The sequence below is a fragment of the Cornus florida genome, unplaced genomic scaffold (genome assembly GCF_030987335.1).
Source record: "Cornus florida cultivar Cherokee Brave unplaced genomic scaffold, ASM3098733v1 CherokeeBrave_3.0.0_Hap2_Chr10, whole genome shotgun sequence".
NCBI classification, from domain to species: Eukaryota; Viridiplantae; Streptophyta; class Magnoliopsida; order Cornales; family Cornaceae; genus Cornus; species Cornus florida.
The window spans coordinates 108,130,296-108,155,874 of record NW_026775580.1 but is presented as its reverse complement, the minus strand read 5'-3'; the positions used below and the strand labels follow the sequence as shown (position 1 = coordinate 108,155,874).

Sequence of the window (25,579 nt, the reverse complement as noted above, 5' to 3'; positions counted from 1 at the left end):
ATAATTCTTTTATTTATTTATTTTTTTGTATTCAAGATCAAACATGAAATCCAGAGACTACAATGTAAGTTAACATTGTTGTAGCATAGTGATACAAGTACGAAATCTAAAAACAAAGGTGGGAAATTTATTAATTTTATTTTTAAAAGAACTCAATCTATTTCACAAAAAATATGATCAAGGATTGTAAGAAAAACAAGTTTGAAAGTGATACCTAATTTGATATTTGATTAATACCCCATCTTTTTCTTGGTACTAAATATAAATATATATACACATATATATCTTACAACTAGATGATGGCTGCAAGATAGAGATCGATATTTTCTTATTAATTTTAGTGTGTGTATATTTATATATTTTTCGTTCGCTGTTAGTGTATTAAAGGCACCAATTTCATGCAACCGAATATAACACTTAAGAATTATAAAAGTCTGATTTATGAAATGACACATTTTTAAACTCAAATTTATGACAACAGTTATTAACCGAATAAAATTTTGAATCGTTTAAAATTTTTAATTATCAATAAATAGCAAATTGTTTTGAGATTACTAAATAAATCAGGTTCGCCTTATTATGAAATTACGGGATGTCAACTTGTGATTAGTCTGACCATGTATCGTCTCGAACCTAGTAAAAATTTCTCCCCTAAGTAGGAATGGCAGGCAGATAATTGAGATGGAGAAACAGAATTGGTGAACATATATTTTGTGAAAGCCCCAAAGTCATTGCCTCATAATTAGTGGTACACTTATTTGGTATGGATGGACCACAAGCTGTGTATATCTGTTATTTAGGGTACGATTATGACTTCAAAATTGAACATCATATATGACACCACACGCTCAGAACAATGAAACAAAAAATAGTGATCTACAATCATCTGCCCATAATTACAATACTAACCCCACACAACATGCACACACAAAGAATGATCAGATGGCCTTTCCAATGGTGAACCCTAGTCCTAACCTAATAGAGATGAGGTTAGGTTCAACAAGACTACTGCATGTGGGGATAAAGATATATATCCAAAGTTTTTATGATATGCGGCAATCAATTTTGTCTAAAGTTCTGCAACTTTGTGTGATTAGGGTTTGGCAAAGTACGTAGTAAAGTTAAATTTGCCCAACTTTATTATAAAATCTGTGTGTATATTATTAATTTGTAAAACACAATTTGAAATCTATATATATATATATATATATAGTGACATGATTGGGCTAAATGTTGATAGATGACAATTAATTGTATGAAACATGCAAGTCCCACATGGTCCAGTACTTCAATCAAATGAATGGCAACCCTAGCTTTAAGGTCACCATTTGTACCATTTCTTAATAATTAAGGTGCTTGTGATCATTAGATTTTTTTGTAACATTCATAAGAGAAATATTAATTCACATGGACTGCATGCAGACAGCAGACTCAAATATCCAAACAAGGCCTAAGGTTGTACCATATTATTGACTGGTAAATTGAATTGCTATATATTATTACAACTTGTCAAACACACATCTTCAGCGTAGTTATTCATTTTTTTTTTTTCCATTTTCCATTCTATGTCTTGAAACACTAAGTAGAACAAGTAAACAGGACAAGCATTCAAAACAAAAAAAAGAAAGAAATAAAAGAAAGACAAAAATAAAAATAAAAAATTACATGAAAAACATTGCTAGCTACAGCTCTTGTGGGAGATATATAGCTGTAGTAGGCTATATATATAGAGAGACAGAGATTTAAGCTTTGTGAGGATAGAGACGAATTGGGAGGCCCTTGGCTGGGATGGGCATGGGATCAACCACAATCTTCTCATCTGGAATCATTTTCTCCCACCTGAACCTCTTCACCAGGTGGTGCATGAAGACGAGTATCTCAACACGGGCATACTCTTTTCCTGGGCACATCCTAGGTCCTCCACCAAATGGAACAAATGTGTAAGGAGCTGGTCCACTTCCCTCAAATCTTGAAGGATCGAATTTTAGAGGCTCCGGGAAGACTTCAGGATTTCTATGTGTTGAATTCGCGCTCCAGTATATCTGTAACAACAAAAAAGAGTTGGATGTTGAGTAAATTACGTTTTTAAATGAATTTTCTTTTAAAAAAGAAATTAAAATAGTGTATATGAGCCTCTTCACATGCAGAGGTACGACTCTATTCAGACTTCAGAGTAGGAGTAGTAGGAGTCTCGTGCACAAGGTTACCAATATATATATATATATATATATATATATATATATATGTATGTATGTATATATGTATAGTTGTAATTGATGAGTAAATTTGGATTAATTACCTTCCAGCCCTTTGGAATAGAGAAACCATTGAACTTGAAATCATTGAGGGCTTCTCTGAAGGCTCCTTGAAGGGGAGGTGCAAGTCTAAGCACTTCACAAGCGACATTCCAAGAGTACCTCATCTTTTGCATATCATCCCAGTTCAACAACTCACCTGGAGCTTTTGACTTTGCAATCTCCATTTGCTCTGTTTACAAAAACGCAAAACTAATTAATTAATTACCACTTGCTAGGGAGACTTTCTATCAAGTATACTTAATTGAACACCTTAATTTCAATTGTAAAATTAAACTTAGAAAATTTAAATTAACTTCGATTTATATATTTATACCTAGTATATATCTCTCTCTTTCTCTTTCTTTACAGGCTTCTTAGTCATACTATCCCATGATTTGTCCATTTGATAAAGAAGACATGAACAAGAAATCCAAATCATGTAAAAAGTATTTATTTATAGACAAATAAAAAACAAGTGTGTGGTTTTTAAATTAATGGTGAATTGTATATATAATATAACATCAACAAGAAATGTAATCTCTACTTTTAAATTAATCGGTGGTGAACACGCAAAGGGGTGGTTGAGTCATGAATGTTGAAATAGTAGAGATTCGTCCAGATCTTGCCTTCTCAGCATAATCAATTAATATTAATATATAATGTTTCTTAAATGAATGAAAAAGGTATACCTCAAAATCTGAAAAGTTGACATCCCAAATTGTTGAGATCCACATCCAATTTTAAATTGGAATTTAAAGACTAAGAGTTGGCTTCACCACGTGACTCAGCAATCCAACTTTGACTCCACAATGGAGCTAGCCAAGTCAACAAACGGCCTAATTCAATTTATCTTTGATAGCAATGGTAAAATTCGTTTTGAAAAACTTTTTTTAAGTCATGAATTCAGATTATAATTTAATTTATGTACAATTATTTAAATATAATAATAATTAAATCTATCTCTAGTTCTTAATTCTTTCCAAGACCCGCTATTAAACCAACCATTTCCATCTTGCTTAAAACACAAAATATGATCTGTATATTGATCTCAAAAATAAAAATTCAAAAAATAATTGAAAAGGTCCCATATTCATTTATTTCCTCTACTTTATGCCCAAGTAATTAATTTCTCAAATTCCATGTTAAAAAAAGAGAGAAGAAATTCACTTTTAGATTTGTATAGTCTTTGCACTTTTGCTTTATTTTCAGTACATGCACTTGATTTAGCAAAGCGAAAAGAAAAAAGTTCACTTACAAAGCATGCATATTATATATCACTGTAGTAACATACATAAGCTAGATATATACATATATATTATATGTTAGTAAAGAAGTTTGTATACTATATATGATATATAGATGAGGAGGTATATACCCTTGTAGACGCCTTCATAGACCTCGGGCAGCTCAGCAAGATACTTGACGACAAAAGTGCAGGCGGAGCTAGCAGTGTCATGTCCACCAACCAGCAACCCCAAAATCTTATCAGCCACGTCCAACTCGGCCATGAATTTGCCATTCTCGTCACTGGTGAGAAGCATGTGTGACAATATGTCCTGTGTGGGCGTGGCCTTCCCTTCGGCCAAGTCGATCTTCCTCTGCTTAATAATGGCCACAAGTTCCTTCCTGATGAAGTTGGATGCCTTGATTGCGCGGTGAAAAGGTGTTCCGGGCAAGTCAATAGGGATGGAAATGAGCCCGGAGGCCAGTAGGTTAAAAGGATCAGCAAACTTAGCGACGTGGTTAGGGTCTTCTACACTCACGAACACTCGGCAAGCGAGCCAAAAGGTGAAGTTCTTGGCGAGAGGGAAGACCACAACCTCTTCCTTGTTCTCCCAACCCGCGGCGAAGTGACGCTGGGCTATGGTGTCCATGATGCCCACATAGCGCTGCAGCGCCTCGGGTTTGAAGAAGTTAGGGAGCATTTTCCTCATTTTAATGGCCTCCTCTTTGGAAGATGTTTGGTTTGAGGAGGGGAACACTTTATCAACTGAGGACGGCCACCACGCCTGCACCAGTTTGTTCTCGTTGGAGAACAAGAACTTGTTACCGGCAGCGCCACAGAAGACAGCGGCTTTCTCCCCGAGGAGGGAGGTGCGGAAGACTTGGGTGGAGTACTTGGTCATGCGGTCGAATATGAACTTCTCAGGGTGGCCCTTCCATCCGGTGGAGAGGAACTCCAGGCTCTCGCCGATCACCGGCCATCCGGTCTTTCCCGGAGGGAGGTTGGCGCCTTTGTTCTTGTAGAAGAGGAAGTGGAGTGAGAGAAGGACGAGGAGGACGAAAGAACAAAGGAGAGAGACGAAGAACAACTCCATGGTCTCTAGTGCCTTCTTTGGTTGATGCGAATGTAATGAAAGGGTCAGGGGGTATTTATATAGTTATATAAATATTATAATACATTAATTATAAGGTGGTGGAGAGGGACGGTATCATCAGCAACGTCAAATTATGCTAGCTCTCAAACTTATTGATACAAACCAAATGTAAGAATATATGTATATATAAAGGGAAATTACTTTTTAGCCTACTGTCTAGGATGGGCAACTCATCACAATAAAAAAGAGAATATTTTAAAAGTAAACGTTAGCGGTCATAGTTGGGTGGTGTCTTGACTTATAAATATTCTGTTGATCTATGAATATGATCTATTTAATAGTTGTATGAAAGATACCTCCATATAAATACGATCCGACCCGTGTAATCTATCCAATAAATGAGTCATTAATTTAATAAAATGTTTAATTCGTTTAATTTAAGTATATTAGATTTGCTAAAAAGAGTTACTTGTTGCTTGTTTTTGGGATAATGACATCCCCTCGAAAAAATTTCATCCAAACAAGGCCTTAAATCATATGAAAAGACAAATTACCCTTTAATATTAAATTCAAATTTATTACAAAATACCAGAACTGTCAAAATGACGCAACTGCCTCTGAATGTTTATCAACCCTAATCTTCTATCAATCGAACATACGTCTGCCTCTCTCTCTTCTACTCTTTAATTTTTTCTTTCATCTGCCTCTTTCTCTGCTCGAAGATCTGGTCCATCCTCGGTCCGTAAGGCAAGCTGCGGAGACATCATCGTCTTACTTCGCCGGCTACATGAACGAAGTCCCGAACTCCCGAGGTATTGCCAGAACAACACCTCCTCACCGCTCGGTCAAGATCCAAGGTAGTCCCGAACGTAGCCGTACCGTCCGATCAACATGATCATGCAAGCGCAACCGCCGTAACTAACCGGGTTGTAGTTTCCAGCCAAGCCTTCATAGACCTCGGCAAGCCCTAAAACCCTTCAATCTATAATTCCATAAATAGTAGGTTTTTTTTTTTTTTTTACTAAATTTTGTTCTTGTTTTCTTTACTGTAGTTTTCTTTCTAATTTTTGTTCCTATTTTCGTTACAAAAAAATATGGAGTTTTGTTCCTGTTTTTTTTTAATAAATGGGGATTATCAATTTTGTAATTTTGAGAAATTGTGACAGAATGAAAACAAATGGATTTTTTTTTTTTTTTTTTACCAAAATTTTTGTTATTAATTCATACACGCTATAAGATTTCATGCTATAACCTCTTAGGCCTCGATCAAGGAATAAACATTTTAGGTTTCACACTTCAATATGGTGTAGATTTTCATCCTCTGGAAGGCAAGTGATAATACCTCATTGTAGCACTTTCCTTCCAGGACTCATATTGGCACAAATCATTTTCACTCCATAAAATGAATTATAGACCATTTTTTTTTTTTCTTTTCAAAAAGTTTCCTTTTTTCTTAAAAAACAAGGGTATGGTTCAGAGATGAAAAGGGTAGGGAGTTGAATTGAAAAGAAGACCTAATTCAATATTTAATTAGTCGTAGTAGTGATGAATACACAGAAAATGAACCAGCTTGTTCATAAGGGGCAGTTTAGTCCAATTTATTAACTTGTAGAGTTAAAAAGTCAACTAAATGGTCAAAGGGCAATTTGGTCATTTTTACATACCAGTTGGCTTTAAGGGGTGCCTTTGTCCACTTTTCAATCTTTAAGGGGTGTCATTGTCCCTAAAAGAAATAACTTTTTTATGAGCGTCCTTGGAGCAAACATCAGGAGGGTGTTGTTGATATATTTTATCCTAAATTAAATATAAAAATACAAATATAATAAAAAGATTGGGATAATGGATGACTAAATTCATGAAAATTATAGGTAGAAACACAATAAAAACAGTTATGATTAATTGAGTTAAAATATCTTACGAATTAACCTGGTCTACTTAACACGAATATGATCATTTGATTAAACAAGTTTAATCAGGTTAAATAAGTTGATCACTTCACGCGTGAACGCAATATAATAATTAAATAGGATGATAAAACTGATTGATACTATTATAACAAGAACACAAATAAAGTCAACCAAATATCAAATTTTGCCATCTTATAAGTTATAACAGGACTCTATTTGAATAGAAATGTAAAACACAAACAATTAATAATTTTACAGATGCCTCGATACCTTAGTTATTAGTGTCTAATGTGAATTTTGATAGTGTCAGGTTTCGACTCTTTATTATTTTTGTTTTTTATTATTTAGTCAGTCTGTATAACATTTTTTTATATAATTAAATTCTCTTACTTCTGTTTTCATTTTTTAAAAATATTGGTATATGCTAAAAATAAGTTAATTCAAAACTTTTTGCTAAAAGTAATGGACCTCTTTTTTCTTTTTTTCCTTCTTTTTTTTTTTTTAAATATTTTTTTAAAAGAAGAAGATAGGTTACGAGATCCAGCTGGTGAATAAATAAATTGTTAAATGTGTTTTACCTAAAAGGTTAAAAAGAGAAAACAATTTTTTTTCAAATGTTTTGTGCAGTCAAATAAAAAACAAAATAATGAGTTGTTGAGAAGTGGCAAAATCAACGTCAAATTATGCAAGCTTGAAAATTCTGGTGGATGGCGTGATAGAAAATTTTGTTGGTCCACCCATTTCACTTTCTTTACCGTACGTGTTAGGCACAATCCCACAAGTTGCTCAAATTTTCTCTATGGAAGTGATATTTTATATACTCGGTCTGTTGATAAGCGTGAGATCTATAATTTCTTGAAATTTTATTTAATTAGAATATATAAAATAAATATAATTATACTATATACTGATGAATATGAAACCACGCTGTTTCTGTCCTATGTAGACGGTCGCTAACTAAGTCAAACAAAGCCGCGAAGGTAGGAAAGCGATGACTCGGACGCGAGTGATTCAACTCGCTGAGTTGAAAACTGAATTATATTATCCGCGACTGATTTGAAACACGTTATTTGTGAGAATCAGTCTCCTCAACTCAGAATGAGCTTGTTTTCCTCCATGTAATTAATCGTAAGAAGTTCAACAGCACTAGTGGAGAGAGAGAGTGAATGAGCTTGTATTCCTCCACGTAATTAATCGTAAAAGTTCAACATCACTAGTGTGGAGAGGGGGAGGGTAAGGACAATACTTCAATACTTGCCTACTTATTACTTACGGAGAGGGAAGGTAAGGACAATACTTATTTCTTATCTTTCTCAGTGAGTAAGTAACTTATACTTATCACGTATGTGACACAATGTTAAACTAATAAGTGTTCTTATATTTAAAATAATTAAAAATAAATAATTTGATAGCTATTGGGTTAAACCCAAATGGATCCGAATCAAATTATAATTCTCTCCTCTCTCCTCTCTCCTTCTTTTTCGCTAATATTTTTACAAAGTTAGAGGATATGCAAAATGTGCAAATTGAAGTCCGGTAAACAGTAGTGGAATAACAAGAGATTGAATGATACCATCATCAGAAAATCGGAAACGATACGCAATAAAAAAAATATTATATTTATTTACAGAAGTGTATACCCAACCATCAACATATTCAGCCTTTCCATCCAAGTGGTAATATACATCATCCTCGTTGTCCTTTTTGACGAGCTACCACTCCTCCATTGAATTCGTACTCCTGACTCTATAACAATATAATTGAGTTTTGCGATCAGGCGGACTTTGATTTATATCTTCAACTGAAATGAGAATACAGTTCTTAATGACCGTGTAACCGATCGCAAGGACAATTATGGATAATTTTTCCTCCCAACCCTGAAACTGATGAGGTAGTAAAGAAGAATCCCACTCTTGATCATCATCATGATTAATTGTAGTGTGAGCGCGTAAGAGAGAAGGGGAGAGGAACAGAACGGATGAGATTAGGACTTCCACATGATAAAAGCGTGAGGACGAGGAGAGAGAATTAGAATTTAATTCGGATCCATTTAGATTTAACACATAGAATATCAACTTATTTATTTTTAATTATTTTAAATATAAAAACACTTGTCAGTTTAGCATTGCGCACATACATGGTGAGTATAAGTTTCTTACTCACCGGTAAGTAGGCAAGTATTATGTAACTGGTAATATTCATACAAACATGTTTTTTATTTTATTGTTTTGTTATTTTTTTTAATATACAAAAATGGTTTATAAGATCCTATTTGCAATAATCTTAGATGAAAAAACAACATAAATGTTTTTTTTTTTTTTATTACTGTTTTTATTTTTTTGAATATAGGAAAAAAAAAATAGAATTAGTTAAATTAAAACCGAGTATATATAGTGTAAATTTAATAATTTTTTTAATATTAATAGTAAATATTGATAACACTTCAAGATCAAAAGATTATTCAAAATAATCAATTTTGCCATCTAGGGTCAATGGAGAGATAAATAGTGATATATATCTTTAATAGGATGGAGAAAAAGAAAACAAGAAAACAATTTTATATAACATAATTAAGAATGTTAAGATGGATGAGTGGAGTAACCAAAAGAGATATGATTATTAATGAAATTACGAGAAAAATTTGGTGCGAAATGCATAACGGTGAGAAAATTAGAAAATATAGAATTAAATGATTTGAATATAGATACAGATACACCAATTAAATGAGAAAAAATATAAAAGAGTATCCATCATAAAATGTTAAAAAAAAGAAGAAGAAGAGGATAACCAAAAATAATATGGGAAAGATAATAAAAAATAACTTTAAAAAGTTAAAAATAGTAAGCAAAATGATACTTAATATAAAAAAAGATGTGGAATCGATAATTCATGTGGTCCATTTCATTATATGAAATTAATAAAAAAATGATGACGACCATGATACAAAAATGATTTAGCTGTGTTAAGCATGGTGTGTTGTTCAGAATCTTGTAGGCCCTGTAAATAGTAAACTTCACGTATTCATCAAATTCACTGCTATAAAGTTGAAGGATATAAATGTCGGAAAGATACCTTCTTCTTCTTTTTTTTTTTTTTTTTTTTTTTTTTTTTTTTTTCTTCCGTAAGATACTGATGTTACTTGTTAGTGGACCTGCAATAGTATCTGTATGGCACATGTCAAAAGTTCCATTATAATGCAAAATGATGAAAAACACGTTTTCCAGATTTATCACCAAAGTAACAGATCGAGTTTTTTGTGGGCAGAAAAAATAAATAAATTTGAAGAAAAGAGATCGATCCCTAACAGTACTTTCCTTATGGTTGGAGTAGATTATAAATTATTTTCCTCCGTTCAATTTAAAGTAAATTGTAATCATTTAATATTAAGGTTAAAAAAAAAAAAAAAAAAAAAAAAAAAAAAAAAAAAAACCTTTCTACTTTTAAATTAAAACTTCTCAAGTTATCTCAAATCCATGACCAACCCATTAATTAGATTATAAAATAACAAATTTGAAATTAATATTTAATGTTAAATTGAAAGTTAAAAGTTATTTTTTAAAAAATAATAATTTTACCCTTCCATTATCTATTTCAAACCATCTACATCTTCTTTTGATTTCACACACAGAACCCTGCTTATATACATATTTGTGTGTATATATGTGGTTATATTTTGGACATGATTGTCTTGTATTTAATATTAGGGTTTATGGTAATATAAACACATATATACACACAAATATATGAAAATGTTTATAAGCTATTCATTAATTTCATTAGAAGTGTTATGTAGGTAGGAAAAAAATAAAATAAAATCTTCTGAGTGTGGCTGACCAAGTGTCAAGTTTTCATATCAATACACTCGTAAAGAAGATCACAATCAATATTCTCTTATATGGAAATTGAAAACAAAACCCTAGAAATAGATTTAAAAGAAAACAAGGTCCAAAATTAACATTCTCTTATCTGAAATTTAGAAACAAAACTCTAGGAATAAATTAGAAAGATACGCAAAATATTTTTAAAGAACTTCCTATAGAAGGTATAAGCTCTTCTCACAGGGAGGTTGAGTGTTAGAGCCAGGGCGGCCTAATATAAATTTTTTATATTTATTAGAGTTTACCAATATTAGGAAATAATTATAATATAAGTTAATATAAGAAAATTTTAAAATTTTGGAATCTTCCTAATGGCTGCCCTGGTTAGAGCTTTGGTGGAGGCATAATATAAATAATAGGTGTATAATTTTGTTTAAACTTTTGAAAAAGTAAAAATTAAATTAAAAACTTAAATTAAAAAGCGATGAAATAAAATAAACAGAAATGATTTTGCATTCTACTCCGTCTCTCTCTCTCTCTCTCTCTCTCTCTCTATACGTATGGATATTTATTTGCATATGTAATATAATATATGTTATGAAGCATATTTGATGTTTTTTTGGACCTTCGGAGCTAAAGATCCTCGTGCCTAACCTCTTTGAGCAAAAGGGCAGAAAAAATACTCCTCCTAACAAACCCTCCACAAACAAACCCTCCACATTCAAATTTCCGATCTTCGGTTTATTTTTTTATTTGTATTTTCTGATTTGAAATGTTGTAATTACGTGTTTAGCCATGTAGGTCGGTTTTAAAATCCGATGATTTGTGTCCGCAATTCTATCATTTTCATTTTCCTAATACCGCGGACGAGCCTATGATCATGCACTTACGTGCGAGGCTAGTTGTGGGAATTGGTCAACGATCCTTGAGTCAATTCTCTCGGATTCAAATAACCATAATTAATTACAGTTTTATTTTGGAGAGAAGACTTTTTAAGTTGGATATATAAGTTATTACAACTTCCATAACTAAAAGAATAGCTATATGGAATATGAGTAATTTTATTTATTTATTTTCAAAATTTATTTATGTTAGCAAATAAGTGATCACACACTCACTTATTTGGAATATTATTTAGACTGTGCTATTTTAAAATTACAATAATTATTTTCAATATTGAATACCAAGGTCAATTTTGTCATTTATGAGAGCAACTTGATAACCTTTTTTTTTTTTACTTCGGGGGATTTGTTAATTCAATTGAAAATTTTATGCACAATTTTAAAAGTATAAGAAGGTTTTGTAACTTTAACCCAACTATTAATAATCAGTTAAATCTATGTAAGTTTTAAACATCATTTTTATTATTTACATTAATTACACTTTCTTCTAATAAAAATGTTTGCAAGTCATAAATATCAACAAATGACCATTTATTAGTGATGAGAGTGACATCCAATTAGCCTTGACTGACCAAGCTAGCTAACAACTTTTTAATATTTTTTTCAAATTTTTTTTTTTTTAATTTTGCAACAGGCATTATCAACAATTAATGTGAAAAGAAATTTGAACCTCAACTATACTTTGTAGGATTATCACAAAGTCAATGCATTAATGGTATGTGATAATAACAATAACAAAAACTGAGGCTAAGAATCCTTGGATATATAAACCGTAACTTTCTGCAATCCACTTGTACTGGCCCAATATTTGGACGAGTGATTTCTACAGAGCTTTCATGCACCTTGTTTTTATCTTTCCACTTGTAAGGCTGCATCATAATCATAATTATTTAATTACTATATTTTTTTTTTTTTTTTTTTTTTGGGAAAGGTTAGCTATTTGGACATTGCTTGTGAAGAATGTGTCAATTGATCGTTATTATAGAACAAATCAAAGTGACAAAGTATATCTCTGCAAAAAAATGTCTCTCTCCCCTCTTTAAACTTCACCAAATCAATTACCTACGCACTTTTCTTCAATGTTGCATTTATAAGTATATGTTAAACATGAAGAGTTTTTATAACAAGTCCAATACATGAAAATGGTATTCCTATTTTCATTGTTACAAAATAGATCTGTAATCTTAGGATTAGAATGTTGCTTGTAATTGTAATATAATAAGAACAAAAAACGAAGAAGAAGAAGAAGAAGAAAAAAAAAAAAAAAAAAAGAATAGTACATGAAAAGCGTTGCTTAAGTACTTTATGTAGCATAGCAAAAGCTCGTGTGGGAGACATATGGTTGAAGAAGGATATATATATATATATATATATATATATATATATATATATATATATAGACCTAAGCTTTGTGAGGAAAGAGGCGAATTGGTAGGCCCTTGGCTGGGATGGGCATGGGATCAACCACAATTTTCTCATCTGGAATCATTTTCTCCCACCTGAACCTCTTCACCAGGTGATGCATGAAGACAAGTATTTCAACTCGGGCATATTCTTTTCCGGGGCACATTCTAGGTCCTCCACCAAATGGTACAAATGTGTAAGGAGCTGGACCACTTCCCTCGAATCTTGAAGGATCGAATTTTAGAGGCTCCGGGAAAACTTCAGGATTTCTATGTGTTGAGTTTGCACTCCAATATATCTGTAGCAACAAAAAACGAGGTGGATATTGAGTAAATTTACATTTTTAGATATGCATGTGTGTATTTTTTAAAAATTAAATTAGCATATAGAAGCCCATCCAAATATTACGTATATCTGATTTGGAAAAGTAAAAGTCTCGTGCACTAAGCTACCATTATATATAGTTGAGTAATTGCTGATTAAATTTGGGTTAATTACCTTCCAGCCCTTTGGAATAGAGAAACCATTGAACTTGAAATCATTGAGGGCTTCTCTGAATGCTCCTTGAAGAGGAGGTGCAAGCCTAAGCACTTCACATGCCACGTTCCAAGAGTACTTCATCTTTTGAATATCATCCCAGTTCAACAAATCACCTGGAGCCTTTGACTTTGCAATCTCCATTTGCTCTGTTGTTTACAAGAAGGCAAAGTAATTAATTAATTAATTACCACCTGCTAGGGACTCTCCCCATCAATTATTCTTAATAATAATGTTTTCTTATATGAAAAGAATGAAAATTAAATACATCAAACTCTGAAAAGTTGACTTAGAAAACGTGCAGATGGATCCGCAACCAGATTTTATATTGGAATTTAAAATAGACTATAAGAGTTGCTTCAGCAATCCAACTTTGACTCCATAATGGAGCCAAGTCAACAAATGGCCGCCGGCCTAATTCATTTTAGATACTGTATAATTCCTTTGATGCAACGGTAATTAAAATAAGTCATGATTTCGGATTTTAGCTACAACAGTAATTTTGTTTACAATTATTACAAAAAGTTAGGAAGTTTGGCAATTCTGCTTTGCTTTGCTTTGCTTTGCTTTGTTTTCAACACAAATGTTTTATTTCACTTCTAATAGTAACTTCCTTAATTATTTTCTTAAATTGCGTATTGTATAAAACTGTAACTGTAATATCATGCAAAATATATAACATACACTCTACATAAGCTAGAAATATATGCATATATTATGTGTTAGAAATGAGGTTTGCCTACTATATTTGATATATATAGATTTATATATGCATATAATTTAAGTAAGAGATGAAAAGATGATGTACCCTTGTAGACGCCTTCATAGACCTCGGGCAGTTCAGCAAGATACTTGACGACAAAAGTGCAGGCGGAGCTAGCAGTGTCATGTCCGCCAACCAACAACCCCAAAATCTTATCAGCCACGTCCAACTCGGCCATGAATTTGCCATTCTCGTCACTGGTGAGAAGCATGTGTGACAATATGTCCTGTGTGGGCGTCGCCTTCCCTTCGGCCAAGTCGATCTTCCTCTGCTTAATAATGGCCACAAGTTCCTTCCTGATGAAGTTGGATGCCTTGATTGCGCGGTGAAAAGGTGTTCCGGGCAAGTCAATAGGGATGGAAATGAGCCCGGAGGCCAGTAGGTTAAAAGGATCAGCAAACTTAGCGACGTGGTTAGGGTCTTCTACACTCACGAACACTCGGCAAGCCAGCCAAAAGGTGAAGTTCTTGGCGAGAGGGAAGACCACAACCTCTTCCTTGTTCTCCCAACCCGCGGCGAAGTGACGCTGGGCTATGGTGTCCATGATGCCCACATAGCGTTGCAGCGCCTCGGGTTTGAAGAAGTTAGGGAGCATTTTCCTCATTTTAATGGCCTCCTCTTTGGAGGAGGTTTGGTTGGAGGAGGGGAACACTTTATCAACTGAGGACGGCCACCACGCCTGTACCAGTTTGTTCTCGTTGGAGAACAAGAACTTGTTGCCGGCAGCGCCACAGAAGACGGCGGCTTTCTCGCCGAGGAGGGAGGTGCGGAAGACTTGGGAGGAGTACTTGGTCATGCGGTCGAAGATGAACTTCTCAGGGTGGCCCTTCCATCCGGTGGAGAGGAACTCCAGGCTCTCGCCGATCACCGGCCATCCGGTCTTTCCCGGAGGGAGGTTGGCGCCTTTGTTCTTGTAGAAGAGGAAGTGGAGTGAGAGAAGGACGAGGAGGACGAAAGAACAAAGGAGAGAGACGAAGAACAACTCCATGTCTCTTGTTGTGGCTTGGTTGGTTGATTACTTGGGATATGAATGAAGGTAACCAGAGATTTAGGGTATTTATAGAGTTTATTATGCGTGTGGATACACAGAGAAGGTGGTGGGAACTGGGGAGTGGTAAATTGGTAATATCACGGTCAAGGTCAAATTATGCTGGCACTCAAACTTATTAATACAACTCTAATTTCGGAATATATATAAAGAGAAATTATTTTTTGAGCCGATCCGCGTAGCCGACCTTATTATGGTGGGACCGAACGTCAATTTATTCTAGCTCTTAAACTTATCGATAAATCTCAAATTTAGGGGAAGAATCTTTGAGATTGTCGGCTTAGCCGACCCTATATGCCTTTCACTCGCTTTCCCATGCGGCGATTACGAAAGCACTTCATGCTCGTGAGTACAATAAAGTTTCTTTGATTTTATTTAATTACTCCGTATAATATATTAAAATATACTAGTAATTATACATATCATATTAAAATATAACCACGCTGTACTATGTGGACTGCATCTAACTCAGTCAAACAAAGCCGCAAATTGAGAAAAGGGTTGACTCGGTCGTGGGTGATTCAATTCCCTGAGTTGAAAACAGAAGTGAGTTGCTCCGCGTTGGTAATTTATTGTTTAATGAAAATGAATAGGATAAATATGTACTTACCGAAAAAGAAAAGAAAAGAAAAAAGAATAGGAAAAATAGTTGGCTTAATTGGTAGAGAATTTATAATTAGTACCCCATGAAATTAAACGTGAGATATAAAATAGGCCTTAATTCGTTTAAAATTTAGGCCGGGGTTATTTATTAGATAAATGAGTAAAGTTTAAGTTTGATTTTTAAGCTCGTTCAGTAAATAAGTCGATTCGAATATTATTGAACTCGATTTGTGTAGTCTCATTAACAAAAGCTCGTATAAGTTCGTATTATTTATAAACATAGCATAGGTTTGTGTAAGTTTATATAAAAGTTCATGAACAAGTTAAAACGATTTTGAACACGAACTCAAATCAAGTCTGAACGATTTTTGTTATTAAACAAGCCAAACCTGAGTCAAGTCGAGCCTACTCGAGCTGAGCCAAGCTGAATTTGAGTATGAGTTTTTCATAATGACGAGTCGAAACCCAGCTCATCTTTTAGAACTCTTTATAATTCCAAACCGAACCCAAATTCAGTTTTTCATGCTTGTTATGATCCCGAGCCGAGTCCGCAAATGAGCTAAGCTTGAACAAATTTAACCATAACTCAACTCAGTTCATTTGGAATCATAATGCAATTCTATAGATTTATGGAGAATGTGTTGTCGTGTGCTTAAAACATGTTCATTGGATAGTTTAAATTGTAAAAGGGGGCTTAAATGAAAATGAATAAGCGGAAAGAGGAAAAGATTGCAAATAAGACGATGTTTCAGGATTTACATGTGATGGATTCGATTCTAATTGGATTAATTAGTTAATTTATTTGAAAGTGAATCAGTGATATAAAAATTAAAAATATATATAATAAATTGAATGTTAAAGATTGAAGGCGCGTCAATTAATATTATTCCATTTCAATTTGGGTTCATATTCACTTTATTTGCCTCTCAATAATCTTGACCTTCTACAAGTCTATTTTTTCTTCCATCCATAAAAGAGATTTTCATTAGAATTTGATGGAAATCACTTGGAGATAGATCGAGAGAGGGGGAGGATACAATAAAAAATATATATAATTAACTATAATATTATTTAAGGATTGAAATAATGCTAATTAATTATAATTTTATCTAGGAGATGAGACTTAAGTATCAGGTTTATATGAGTGAGAAGCCAACCAGATCTGAATAGATTATTAATGTCCACGACTATCTTTATAGTTTTGATTATAGGATGCACTTTGTGCTTGAATTGTTGAGTGGAGAAAATAGAGAGTGGTGTGCTACCCACTTTCATGACTTAAGTGCCATACTGAGTATGAGTAATTAGTGCTGTGTGAGTGTGTGTTTTTTAAGCAAATAACCTAGTCAACCCACTTCTTCCAATGTCCACACTCTTATGTATCACCATGGGCTATTACATTCCTGGGTGCACACCATTCAAATTTGGCCAGTTTTGAAGAATTTTAGAACCAACCTATCCTAATGGCTCGAGTTTGATTCTATGGTTATGAGCTTTATTCAATAACTAGCTCATGCCCTATATATATATATATATATAATTCAATTATATATTAGTAGCTGAAATAATAATCTTATATGTATATTAATTATATATAAATGATATATTTGACTCTCTATGACCCTAAACCAGCACCGAATTGTTTATAACAAACTAAACGGTTTGAATTTGATTCGGTTCAACTTATTTTTTGTGTACTCCTATTTTGCAACGAATAGTGTTATACAAAACAGAGAGGTTACAAAAATTATTAATTATACAAACACAAATATTAATAATTACACCTATGTAGGTTTCAAGTTTCATTTTATTAATTTCTATTGATCACCTTTTATTCAGTTTAGTTACTATGCTTAATTATTCTTTTATAAACTTTTTTTTTTTTTTTTTAATATGGAGTTAATTCATAATCCTATAAGAGAGAAATGTTAGACATGCCGTTAGGAATATCATATTACCATAGCCATTATCACAAAGTCAATGCATTAATGGTATGAAATAATAACAATAAAAAAGTGCGACTTCTACAAGTTCGGTGGTCGAATTAATTAATTTGATTTACTTTTTTCTTTTCTTTTCTTTTCCTTTTTTATAGCAAGAAACACATCCACTCGTTTTTGAAAATGGAGAGATTATTTCATTTAGTCTCTGCTTTTAAACACTTAAAACATAAAATATATAATAATTCAGTTTTCTTTATTTTATTTGTATTTTTTTATAAATATTTGTTTACGCTTGGTAATACATTTTTAGTAGTTGAGCTTTCATGCACGTGGTTTTGAAAAATTTATTTTAAAATTGAATTCATTTTAAATTTTAAATTAGTCCAACCAAACATTAAAATAGTTATTTTCATTCTATTCATATTTCATACTTGAAATCAAACATAAAATGAAAATGAACATTAAATATCATTTTCATCCTATTCTCACTTTACATTTCATTCCAGTTATACATATCAAACACAAGATAATAAAAATATTAACACATATTGTCAGCAATATCATTTGATTTATTAGTAGTAAGATGTTCTCCAACAGTGATACCCTCTTGGTGCCGCCGACTGATCACGCTACCAACTTTTTTTTCTTGTAACATAAATTGTCAAACAATATAAAAAGAAATTGCCCCCGGGGGCTTGGCAGTGATGGCAGGGGTTCGGAGCAAGCATCCAATCGGCCAGTGTTCGACTCCTATCTAGCCTCCACTTTCTCCGACTTATCCGGTATATCTTTGGAGCGAGCATCTGCACCCCATAAAAGGAATTTGAACCTCAAACTCTAAGTCAATGCATTAATGGTATGTACTTATAACAAGAATAAAACGTGGGACTTCTATTAGTTAGGTGCTCGTATGAATTTATTTGATTTACTTCTTTTTTTTTTTCATAAATATTTTACGAACTCCTGGTAACATATTCCTAGTTGTTGAGCTTTCATGTACATCGTAATTATAATTATTACTGTAACTAGTTATTTGGATTGGACAATATTGATTGTCAAGAACAAATCAAAACATCTCTCTCCAAAGAAAGTCCCTTTAATTCCCTCCTCAAACCAAATCAAAGTAGACATTTTAGTCACAGTTGCATTGATGAGTAAATTAATGAGTTAACAAGAAGGCAGATTTTTTTTTCAATGTCCCCATGCGATGATGGTATTCCAATATTCATGTGTTAGAAAAGGAGAATCTTACCATTACAATATTGCTTAGTATATAAGAACAACTAAAAAGAATAGTACACGAAAAGCATTGCTTAAGTACTTTATGCATATAGCTAAAGCTCTTGTGAGAGATAGCTGAAGAAGGCTACATATATATATATAGATTTAAGCTTTGTGAGGATAGAGGCGAATTGGGAGTCCCTTGGCTGGGATGGGCATTGGATCAACCACAATCTTCTCATCTGGAATCATTTTCTCCCACCTGAACCTCTTCACTAGGTGGTGCATGAACACAAGTATTTCAACTCGGGCGTATTCTTTTCCGGGGCACATCCTAGGTCCTCCACCAAATGGTACAAATGTGTAAGGAGCTGGTCCACTTCCCTCAAATCTTGAAGGATCAAATTTTAGAGGCTCCGGGAAGACTTCAGGATTTCTATGTGTTGAGTTTGCGCTCCAGTATATCTGTATCAACAAAAAAGGGTTGGATATTGAGTGAATTACGTTTTTAACAGAATTTTCTTTTCAAAAAAGAAATTAAAATAGCATATATGAGCCTCTTCACATGCAAAGGTAAGACTCTATATATTCATACACTAAAGGAATAGGAGTCTCGTGTACAAGATTGCCAATATATATAATATACAAACACACAAAGTTTTGTAATTGATGAGTAAATTTGGGTTAATTACCTTCCAGCCCTTTGGAATAGAGAAACCATTGAACTTGAAATCATTGAGGGCTTCTCTGAATGCTCCTTGAAGAGGAGGCGCAAGTCTAAGCACTTCACATGCGACGTTCCAGGAGTACCTCATCTTTTGAATATCATCCCAGTTCAACAACTCACCTGGAGCTTTTGACTTTGCAATCTCCATTTGCTCTGTTTACAAAAAGGCAAAAGTAATTAATTAAAATGTCAATCATGGGTTTGGTTTACAATAACCTGTGTGAATATATACACAAGGGTGGTTGAGTCATGAAAATTGAAAATTTTTGATTGGTCAAAACATTGACTTGATATCAGCATAATCGAATAATATCATTAAATAAATTTTTTTTTTTTAATTTTGAAAAAAATGAAAATATGTACGTCAGAAACTTCAAAGTTGACTTCAAAATTTGTTCAGATCCACTACCAAATTTTAAGTTATCTATTTCAATCAACTAGGTGGTGCGAAAAGAAAAAAGTTCACTTACAAAGCATGCATATTATATATCACTGTAGTAACATACATAAGCTAGATATATACATATAAATTATATGTTAGTAATGAAGTTTGCATACTATATATGATATGATATATGTAATAGATGAGGAGGTATATACCCTTGTAGACGCCTTCATAGACCTCGGGCAGCTCAGCAAGATACTTGACGACAAAAGTGCAGGCGGAGCTGGCAGTGTCATGTCCACCAACCAACAACCCCAAAATCTTATCAGCCACGTCCAACTCGGCCATGAATTTGCCATTCTCGTCACTGGTGAGAAGCATGTGTGACAATATGTCCTGTGTGGGCGTGGCCTTCCCTTCGGCCAAGTCGATCTTCCTCTGCTTAATAATGGCCACAAGTTCCTTCCTGATGAAGTTGGATGCCTTGATTGCGCGGTGAAAAGGTGTTCCGGGCAAGTCAATAGGGATGGAAATGAGCCCGGAGGCCAGTAGGTTAAAAGGATCAGCAAACTTAGCGACGTGGTTAGGGTCTTCTACACTCACGAACACTCGGCAAGCCAGCCAAAAGGTGAAGTTCTTGGCGAGAGGGAAGACCACAACCTCTTCCTTGTTCTCCCAACCCGTGGCGAAGTGACGCTGGGCTATGGTGTCCATGATGCCCACATAGCGCTGCAGCGCCTCGGGTTTGAAGAAGTTAGGGAGCATTTTCCTCATTTTAATGGCCTCCTCTTTGGAAGATGTTTGGTTTGAGGAGGGGAACACTTTATCAACTGAGGACGGCCACCACGCCTGCACCAGTTTGTTCTCGTTGGAGAACAAGAACTTGTTACCGGCAGCGCCACAGAAGACGGCGGCTTTCTCGCCGAGGAGGGAGGTGCGGAAGACTTGGGTGGAGTACTTGGTCATGCGGTCGAATATGAACTTCTCAGGGTGGCCCTTCCATCCGGTGGAGAGGAACTCCAGGCTCTCGCCGATCACCGGCCATCCGGTCTTTCCCGGAGGGAGGTTGGCGCCTTTGTTCTTGTAGAGGAGGAAGTGGAGTGAGAAAAGGACCACAAGGACGAAGATAGAAAGGAGAGAGGCGAAGAACAACTCCATGGTCTCTTTTGTGGGTTGGGTGATACTTGATATGAATGTTGTAATGAGAGGCTTGGGGGTATTTATATAACCTAGTAGTTTGTGTATATGGGGGTTAAATATTACTGTACTATACTTTAAGTTGGTGAGGATTGCTTAAATATATATTGGTCAACATCAAATTATGCTAGTTCTCAAACTTATTACTACCACCCAATTTTAGGTATATATATATAAATTACTTTTGATGGGTGGGATTTTTTTTTTTTTTTTTTTTTGGTATTTTTATATTTTTTAACAACCAAGCAATGATGATGCCAAATGGTGGGACGTACTTGAACAACATCATACAAATAAAAATTTATTATATTTTTAAGTGAAATTAACTGTCGAATAAGAAATGGAAAGCATAAACAATAATAAGATGATTTTTAAGTGATTTTAAGTCAGATTTGTTTATTGGTTATTTTGTATGATCTGATTGGACCTTGTTTAAAGAACAAATGGAATGTCTTAGGGGAGTGTTTATTAATAAAAAGGAAAAAATGAAAAATGAAAAAATATTGAGGTGGTGAGTAGTGGCAATAGCAAAGTCAAATTAGGCGAGCTTGAAAATTTTGTACTAATAGATATCCAAAGTCTGGTGGATGACGTCATTGATATTTTTTTATTGTTATTCCATTTCACTCTCTTTTACGTACGTGTTAAGCACTCTCCATCATAAGTTGCTGAAATTTTCTCAGTGAAGTGATAAACACGCTCTGTTGATTGATGCGTGTACTACTTACACTAAAATTTATTGAAATTAATTTAATTAGAATTATACAAATATAATTATATATATATGAATTTGAACAACCACGCTGTATTATATAGACTGTCGCTAACTAAGTCAAACAAAGCCGCGAGGGAGGAAAGGGATGACTCGGTCAGTGAGTGATTCAACTCACCGAGTTGAAAACTGAATTCAGTTGCTCGTGAGATTTAGTAATATGGGGATGGAGAAATATATTCTTATTTTGATTTGATTTTTTAATGGAACAACTAATATGGGATGAGAGGATAGATTTATTAGAATCACAGTAACGTCCCAAAAGGAAAAATTAGAATATATATATATATATGTAAATTGAATGTTAAAGATTGAAAGTGTCTATATATTTTTCCGTTTCAATTTGAGAATTTCAATGACAACACTTTTGGTTATATAGTTCTAGCCACTACGATATATATGTTGGGAAACCCACTTGAAAGATGCTGATGTTAGTGGGACTGGAATACTATCTGTATCGCACATGTCAAAAGTTCAATTATTATGCAAGATGATGCACGTTTTAGAGAGTTATACATACATACATATATATATATATATATATATATATATATAATTATTATGCAAAATGATGAACAACTCGTTTTAAATTTCATCAAAGACACCAATAAATATATGTTATGTACCATTTTTATCTAAAAGTTTCCTAGTGTTGTGCATGAGTCTATTTATGATCATGGCAGTTACGTGCGGGTAGTTGTAGGCCTTCAGAGTCCATGACGGTGAGTCACGAGTCACAACTCACGAATCACAAAGGAAGCCATGACTCAATCTGAATTCGAATGTGGTCAACGGTGGTGCTTGAGTCAACTCCCGCGGATTCAAATAATGATAATTAACTATAATTTTCATTTTATTTAGGAGAGAAAATTTCAGGTTTATTTTAGAAAGAAGCCAACCAGATCTGAACAGAACATTAATAATTGTTAATAGGGTGCATGTTGGACTCGAATTATTAGGTCGATAAAATAGAGTGTGGCGTGCTACCACGCATGACATAGTATAGTGCTACATGGAATATCAGTAATTACACAAAAATAAATAATAAAAAAAAAATCTTAATAGTTACATTTATGTAGTTTTCAAACAATGTTATTTTATTAATTTCTATTGATCATCTTTTTCTTCCGTTTAGTTAAGATAATTAACTTTTTGTTTTGTAAAATATTTTCTTTTACACAGCCTTAAATATGAATAAAGAATAGTAATTTCTGTAAGAGAAATGTCAACACAATCACATATATCATATTACTCCACTCGTGCTACAATAAGTGATCCTTTTTAAAAAAATTAACCGTTTTAAGAAAATGAGTTTTAATTTTATTATTATATTAGTATAGAATAAATTTCTAAATTTATTAACAGTGTAACAGTGAGTCACACAATGATATGATAATTTACTTTTTATAATTTTAAAAGTTAAATTGATAATGTTATAAAAAATAATAATAATAATACATTAATTTTTAATTTTTAATTAAAATAACTAAAATTGAAAAGACTAACCATTTTTGTGAGACCTAACTTTTTCCTTGTAACGTGTTTTTGTCAAATTAAACATGTGAAATGAAATTTTGTACTAGTACTTCAAATTACACATTGAATGCTACCACCAAGTCAATACATACATTAATCGTCTGTAATAAGAATAGTAACAAGTGACTACCACTGGGGCGTCCTAAGAACGAAGGTGGTGCCGTGACTGCCGTCCATGTCAGACACTAGCTCGGATACTGACACTTTATAAGTATTTTTAAATATGTGTTTCATATTTTATGATTATTTATAATTTAAAAATAATTTTTATTATTTTGAACATTTAATCAATATATTTTGATCACTTAGTTATAACACGCAGTCGATAAATGCAATTTGAATACTCGATCAACATATCCTACACCCGATCAACGCATCCTATATATATTTTCAACTTCTGATTCTTTAAAAGTTTGACATTCAATACACATAATACATATATATAATGAACAAAAATAGGAGAGTAATTCATATATAATATAATATATTTTTTTGTTATAATCAAATAACTAATCTTCTAACTTGTGTAATTTTAGTATAAAAATTATAAATTAATGTTCATGCTTCTTAGGATCTACCCTTATTAAACAAAGAATAACGGGCTAAATAATAAGGCTCTTGGTACATGGGAGGAGCTAATTGGTTAGAACCTTAGGCGATCACTAAGACCACAGCTAATAAAAAATCTCAAAATATTTATTTATCATTATATTATTAGGATATTATTAGGTCTCTCAACCAAGAGAAGATTTTTTTAAAATCTTTATAATAACGATTTTTTTTTTCTTCTCTCTCATTACATACGTTTCTTTCTCTCATCCACTCGTTACAATATGTCACATCTATTGTGACTTCAAAATAGGAATGGAATAAATTGATTGAATTTCTTTTCTATATATATATTATTGTTATATATACATACTTATGAATTAATAAAAATAAATATACATACTTATGAATTAATAAAAATAATCTCTAATATATATATATAACTACCATATGATCGTGTCTTTGATAATCTATAAGAATACATGCTTGAAGAGGGCCTTCTACTCTTCTCAACTTTATGTGTTTTTTTTTTTTTTTTTTTTTTTTTTTTTGAAAATTCAAGTCAATTTATAAATAATAACAAAAGTCCATACACAACCCAAAGAAAAGTTAGCCAAGAGCTAAACAACCAAAAGGGCCCATATAGAATTATGAAAAAAGTGTAGTTGATGTAGTTAACACTTAGTTCTAACCTTTTATGCAACTCCCAATCCATATATGAAGGGCTCTTATGTCATACAAAATAGAAAATTTTTACATACAAACATGCTCCCAAAATAGAAAATTTTCACATACTAACATGCCCCAAAATAGAAAATTTTCCCATACTATCCCCTATGCAATCCAGCATAATTAAGGTGACCTAAATTCATGTATTATTCCTTTTTGAATTTATTTTATTTATTTTTTTACTTTCAAACACTATAACATGATTGGTACGTGTTTTGTTTTTGACATTTTGTTTTAAGTCAAAACAAACATAAGTGTTTTGAATAGTAATCAGAATTATGTTTGGTAATGTTCATTTATTATAAGATTTTTGGGAAAAAAATTAAAAAATAAAAAAAAAAAACATATTTGGTAAAAATATGTTGAACGTTTTAAAAAAATATAATGATTAATTTTAAAATATCATTTAAGAGCTTTTCAAATAAATAAATAAAAAATTATTGTTCATTGTGCGAAAACATATAAAATCATCAAATTAGTGTTTTAATTTTTTATCACTATTCACGAAACGTTTTGATACTGTATAAAACAAAACAATTTTTATCAAAAAAAAAAAAAAAAATCACTATTCACTGTTACAGTAACAGACCCTAACTTATTAGAAGCATAAAACATAATAATAATAATAATATATATGCTAGTTCAGTTTCCCAATTTTGTTTTACACTTGGAAATTCATAGTTGTTGAGCTTTCATATACATTGTTTTTATCTACCAACTTGTGGTCTACATCATATAAAATTATAATATTTAGTCGCAATTTGGACAATTGCTAGCTTGTCAAGAATGTGTCAGAGTCATTGTCAAACAAATCGAAGTATCTCCCCACAGAGAAAGTCTCTCTCCCTCTTCACACCCACCAAACACACACACATTGATCACTGTTGCATTGACGAGTACATGTTTAACATTATATGGTAGAC

At 32.9% G+C, this 25,579-nt stretch overlaps 3 protein-coding genes across 3 annotated transcripts; all 3 read right to left on the bottom strand.

Annotated features, from left to right (window-relative positions):
* Positions 1 to 1,438: 1,438 nt before the first annotated feature.
* LOC132276903 (beta-amyrin 28-monooxygenase-like) lies at positions 1,439 to 4,655 on the bottom strand. The gene is made up of 3 exons (XM_059778543.1): positions 3,673 to 4,655; positions 2,300 to 2,487; positions 1,439 to 2,042 (listed from the first exon to the last, which is right to left on the bottom strand). The coding sequence occupies exons 1-3, from the start codon at positions 4,613 to 4,615 to the stop codon at positions 1,743 to 1,745; spliced, it is 1,431 nt and encodes a 476-aa protein (XP_059634526.1). The 5' UTR covers positions 4,616 to 4,655; the 3' UTR covers positions 1,439 to 1,742.
* Positions 4,656 to 12,341: 7,686 nt separating this feature from the next.
* Positions 12,342 to 14,991, bottom strand: LOC132276902 (beta-amyrin 28-monooxygenase-like). Its single transcript, XM_059778542.1, has 3 exons — positions 13,992 to 14,991; positions 13,145 to 13,332; positions 12,342 to 12,944 (listed from the first exon to the last, which is right to left on the bottom strand). The coding sequence occupies exons 1-3, from the start codon at positions 14,932 to 14,934 to the stop codon at positions 12,645 to 12,647; spliced, it is 1,431 nt and encodes a 476-aa protein (XP_059634525.1). The 5' UTR covers positions 14,935 to 14,991; the 3' UTR covers positions 12,342 to 12,644.
* A 3,779-nt stretch (positions 14,992 to 18,770) lies between these two features.
* LOC132276901 (beta-amyrin 28-monooxygenase-like) lies at positions 18,771 to 21,117 on the bottom strand. Its single transcript, XM_059778541.1, has 3 exons — positions 20,089 to 21,117; positions 19,454 to 19,641; positions 18,771 to 19,226 (listed from the first exon to the last, which is right to left on the bottom strand). Exons 1-3 carry the CDS (start codon positions 21,029 to 21,031, stop codon positions 18,927 to 18,929), a joined length of 1,431 nt encoding a protein of 476 aa, XP_059634524.1. The 5' UTR covers positions 21,032 to 21,117; the 3' UTR covers positions 18,771 to 18,926.
* Between the last annotated feature and the right edge of the window lie 4,462 nt (positions 21,118 to 25,579).